The 4717-nt window shown below is 49.1% G+C and overlaps 3 protein-coding genes across 3 annotated transcripts; 2 read left to right on the forward strand and 1 right to left on the reverse strand.

Annotated features, from left to right (window-relative positions):
- Positions 1-602: 602 nt before the first annotated feature.
- FOMMEDRAFT_160550 (uncharacterized protein) lies at positions 603-1999 on the forward strand (the record flags this gene model as incomplete). The annotated part of the gene is made up of 3 exons (XM_007270229.1): positions 603-930; positions 986-1054; positions 1107-1999. The coding sequence occupies 3 exons, from the start codon at positions 603-605 to the stop codon at positions 1997-1999; spliced, it is 1290 nt and encodes a 429-aa protein (XP_007270291.1).
- Positions 2000-2166: 167 nt separating this feature from the next.
- FOMMEDRAFT_160551 (uncharacterized protein) lies at positions 2167-2892 on the forward strand (the record flags this gene model as incomplete). Its single annotated transcript, XM_007270230.1, has 4 exons — positions 2167-2285; positions 2348-2427; positions 2502-2563; positions 2647-2892. 4 exons carry the CDS (start codon positions 2167-2169, stop codon positions 2890-2892), a joined length of 507 nt encoding a protein of 168 aa, XP_007270292.1.
- A 491-nt stretch (positions 2893-3383) lies between these two features.
- On the reverse strand, positions 3384-3673 carry FOMMEDRAFT_160552 (uncharacterized protein; the record flags this gene model as incomplete). Its single annotated transcript, XM_007270231.1, has 2 exons — positions 3384-3593; positions 3653-3673. 2 exons carry the CDS (start codon positions 3671-3673, stop codon positions 3384-3386), a joined length of 231 nt encoding a protein of 76 aa, XP_007270293.1.
- Positions 3674-4717: the final 1044 nt, after the last annotated feature.

Here is a 4717-nt window from a genome sequence, read left to right on the forward strand (position 1 = left end):
TAAAGCAAAAACAACAAGTTGCCCTACAAGTCCTCGGCGCTATAACCCTAGATCGTTCGAGGAGTCGAAAGGGAGAAGTACAATTGTATTGTATTGTTCAAGGTCTGGATCTTACGGCAATATCTCCTGACCAGAAGCACGACTTGCACTGGACAATTCGGCTACGAAAGAACAAGAGTCATACAAACTGTAGACAATCGAATCCCGTCAATCCGTAATTCCCTCTCCATTCTTCCCTTCTCCACAGGATCAGGGTAAAGCACGAGGCAGTCCGAAAGAAGAAGAAAAGAAAAATATAACCAGACCATGCATGTCAAAAAATTGCACTGCATTCCCTTCAATATTCACCGATCGTGGCCTCGGGAATAGCCGCCCTTGAAAAATAGGCGATGATTAGGCTGAGAAGACAATGGATAACGAAGATGGTTAGATTAGTACTGATGTGTCTTGATGACGCTCAGACCCTATATCGTGGAGGCATATAAAGAGCGTGGCTCTCAAAGTTAACCAAGTCAGCTCAATTCCCCCACTCCCCACACAACAAGAGTTCCGAGGAACAACTCCCCCCCCCCCTCAGCGCGTCATTTACACAGCAGAGCACAATGGTACTCACTCGCGCAATGTGGAAGCAACTAGCAGCCACTCAGACCACAAACATGGAGACGACAGTCAGTAATGAGACGCCATTAATGCATTCAAGGCGTTCGCGTATTACGCATTCCGGAAATGGTCCGCAATCAATGGCCGGAGAGGGCACCGCCGTCCATAACAATGCGGTTGAAGGCTCCGCCAACGTCCGCACCAATGCCTTCAGCACCAGCACGGGAAGCGTCGGTGCTTTACAACACAACATCACTATAGAGGACCAGTCCTCTAACACCCAAACTGCACAAGCTGTGCATATTGTTGAAACGAAACGTAAAAGAAATGGTAAGTCATCTTCCTCAGTCCGAGTTGAAATTCCTCATTAAAATATCTATTCCAGCCGAGGTCCTTGATAGCCAGCCACAGGCATCGGGATCTTCCACCGAAAGTCCGCAAAATTCTCGTGAAGGTGAGTTAGACCACCCTACGTAAGTGCAGCATTGAGCTGACATAACGCCTAGACCTTCCGAATGCCTCCCTCTCACTCTTTCCCAGGCCGAAAGCTCGCAAGAAGCGCGGGCATGGGTGGACCCACAAGAAAGCCAGAAGGGCGACTACTACCCAAGGTCGTGCTGTCCGGGCAGGCGGCAAGCGCCCAGTCGAGGGCGTCGATGGCGAAGAAGACGAGGCAAGGCTAATGAAGAGGCGTCATATTAGTGAGGACGCCGTTGCGGGGCCATCCAACGCACGTTCAATATCGTTGGACAACACGATTGGTGCAACCAACGTCCGTCAGCTGCGATCGCGCAGCATCGTCTTTCCCGCAGATCCCGCAAACTCGGGAAGCGACGAGGGAAACAGGACGACGAGATCGCCATCTCCAGATCGTGCATCAGAACGACCGACTTTAGAGGATACACTAGAAAATGAGGTAGACTTCACTCTCATAAAAACAGAGGATGAAGAGGAGGATTTCCTCTGGGATACTTCTCCGCCTCGGGATTGGAGTCTGCTGATGCCAGAATATGAACTGGCAACCGAAAACACGTTCCGATTTGACAGTAACCGGAGTACGCCGGAGTTGACGACTGGACGTGACGGGTCCCATAGGGATAGAAACGAATCGGTCGGCTCAACGCCCGTAGGAACGCCACGGGCCGAGTCAGCGGACGTCCAATCGTTTGATAGATCCCTTGTGATCGTTCTTCCGGGAACGATGGAGGAAGCGGAGCCACCAGACGAGTTGATGGACGTTCGGGATGAGGGTGAGGACGAGGACGAAGGCGAGGACGATGTTTCGGTTCCTTCCATCCCTGTTGACAGAAGAAGATCAAGGGCTCCCAGCCCTCCATCTCTTCCTCCATCACACTCTGTCTCAAGACTTTCGACTCCCCAGCGTGATGAGGAGACATAAAGCGCTAGATAGTTCATATGGATGTCACCAAAAGAAGCGGCTCCATATAGTCTTGAGCGTCACGGCCATATCCAATCAAGCCTAGAGGTCTCGAATTTTTATCGTTCATCTCGACAGCCGCCCAGAGGAAGATGCGTACGATCAAAAGATCATTCCACACCTCGATTATGGTAATGAACCGCAAAGTCGGCCTGCTCGTCCTCCTGGCTTCTTGTGGCTGCCTTATTGTTAGTCCGGTGTCGGTAACGCGTCCAAGGACTTTGGAATCGACCATCATCAGCTGGGCGTCTGCTCCTGCTGGATAATGCCCATCCAACGCTAACCGCCGTTAATCCGAGTCTTCCGAAGTGTATATCAGCAACTTGACAGCGTCCTCCGATGCAACAGCGAGTTGAACGATATGGTCGGGAGTTCATACAACAACCTCGGTGATAGCCCTTCATTACTTTCGGCACGTTTTTCACTGCTTTCCGCTGTCCCGCTTCCGCGACCGCACCCCTAGCTCCTTCCTCGTCCTTCCGCGAGTGCTTGCTCTCAGCCCGCTCTGTACTTGAACTTGTTTCTGTATTTGTATCTCTTGTCTCCTCTCTCGGTTTTGCACTTCCTGTACAGCCAAAGGCTACCTTCTCCTTGTAATGTAATAATAGAAAAGCGGTGCCGACATCGGCGTCGACTCTTGGCTTGCTGATCCTTCGAGATCAGTCAAGCCTCCTCATAAACCTCTGGCAGAAGCATCCTCGAGAGATGGAGACCCAGAAGATTATGCACAAGGTAACGGTAGACTAGAAAGGTTGAAGGGCCTCAACCCTGCTGAGCCATTCACCAAGTTTGAAGGCCCAGGTACATCGCCACCGGATTGCACTTCTGCCAGGGTCGTCGAAGACGAGGCCTGAGTTGATTTGCATTACTCCGTACTGAAGGTAAACGGACTGATTGAAGACATCTGGTGTGCACATCCTCTATTCATAATAAATAAGTGCACCACCATGATGTGAATGAAATCTGGCTCACAGATAGACAACTACAGTGGTATTGTGAGTCTGTCACATACCAAGTTGTGGAACCGAGTTTAAGATCTGACAGCAAGGCGGATCCTGAACAAGAAGAATTCAGTATGGTACCAGATTTCATAGGAATCCGAACCACACCGAACCTTTGTTCAAGTTACAAATATACAATTAGCACACGCTCGTGTTGTGCTGATAGAGGCAAGAATGAACGAAACTTGTAGTGCGTTGTCAAGTGAACGCAAGGAGTGCTGCTCGAAAACATCCAGTACGCTCGTCCTGCATCCTTACTTATTAAATATGTCGAGCTAGGATAGGAAAGGAAAGTTGTCTTACGGATGGACTTGAAGCATATATGCTCTCTCAGTGGGTTTCATTTAAAGGCCAACGAACGCAAGAACTGTCAACAAGAAAAACCGGAACATAGCAGACGGACGTCGACGAGAAACATCGCAAGCCCACCAGTCTGTTTTGTAGCACACTGGTAGCGATATCGATCCACGAAAATTTCGAGGTTCCTGCGGCGGATGCAGCCGAAATCGATCGAACTCGAAGGTAGGCTGAGCAATGTAAGCGTCGTAAGCAACCTACTACAGTATGGTGAGAGGAAAACCCCGACGTACACAATCCTGGCTGTTGTTTTTACTACGCCCTTGTCCTGGGCCATTGGGCCTAACGTTAATCCTCAAGTAACGTTAATAGTGTTCTTTTTGTGTGAGTAGTAGAATGAAAGGTACGAGTTAAGGTTAAAGTTTGACGTGGTAACAGCTGAGTCAAAATGCGCCAAATATTTCCCACGCCGCATACATTTCGGATTCTCGGAACGACGACTTCTCTCCTCTCCGTTCACTCAGTTACCCCTGCTTATCTTTCTTTATTAACTTTTTATTAACTGGAAATGGTGCGCTGCCCAAAATGCATTATTCGCCTATGAATAATAGCACTGAAACGAATTCGAACAGACAGTGTGTGGTGACTGTGGTGGTACAATCATAGAATACGATGCAGTCGCTGGCAACGGTTTATGTGTTGGGTGCGGGACGGCCGTCGAGGAGATTGTAATTATGTCTGAAGTTATGTTTGGCGAGTCGTCGAGTGGTGCGGCGGTTGTGCAGGGGTCGTTTGTTGGATAGGGTGCAAGTGAGTTGTTGGTCTCTGATCTCCCGTCTCAACTCGTGAAGTTGAGCTAAGTGATGTTCATGTGTTGGTGTTGGTGGTGTTATTGTTGTGGTTTAGCACATGCGAGGATGGGAGGCCCGTACGGGAAGAGGAACACTTCTGAGTCCCGCGTGCAGACAACTTTAATTTTTAATTTTTGGTTCGACGATACGGACTTTACAAGTTCGTTAATTTGTTCTAGCAAGCAGGAAGATCCGGAACGTCGGCACAGTTATGCGTCTCTCGGAGGTCGTCCAGACAGCCGCAATTCGCATGTACACTCTGGCTCTTGAACATAAGTATACATTTCTCCAACTCGTCCAAACCCTCAACCTCCGGCACCATCAACGTCTGTACTGATGCCTTCAGCACCATAAACAGAGCAAGCTGCAAACGGCATAGACCCAAAACGTAAAAGAAATGGTAAGCCGACTTGCTCATTCTGTGTTACAGTTCCTAATTAATATATATATATTCAGCTGAGGCCCTTGAAATCCGAAAGCAACGAGCCTCAGACCTTTCCAACAAAGGTTTGAAAAAATTCTTGCAACGG

Source organism: Fomitiporia mediterranea (genome assembly GCF_000271605.1).
Source record: "Fomitiporia mediterranea MF3/22 unplaced genomic scaffold FOMMEscaffold_12, whole genome shotgun sequence".
Classification (NCBI taxonomy): domain Eukaryota; kingdom Fungi; phylum Basidiomycota; class Agaricomycetes; order Hymenochaetales; family Hymenochaetaceae; genus Fomitiporia; species Fomitiporia mediterranea.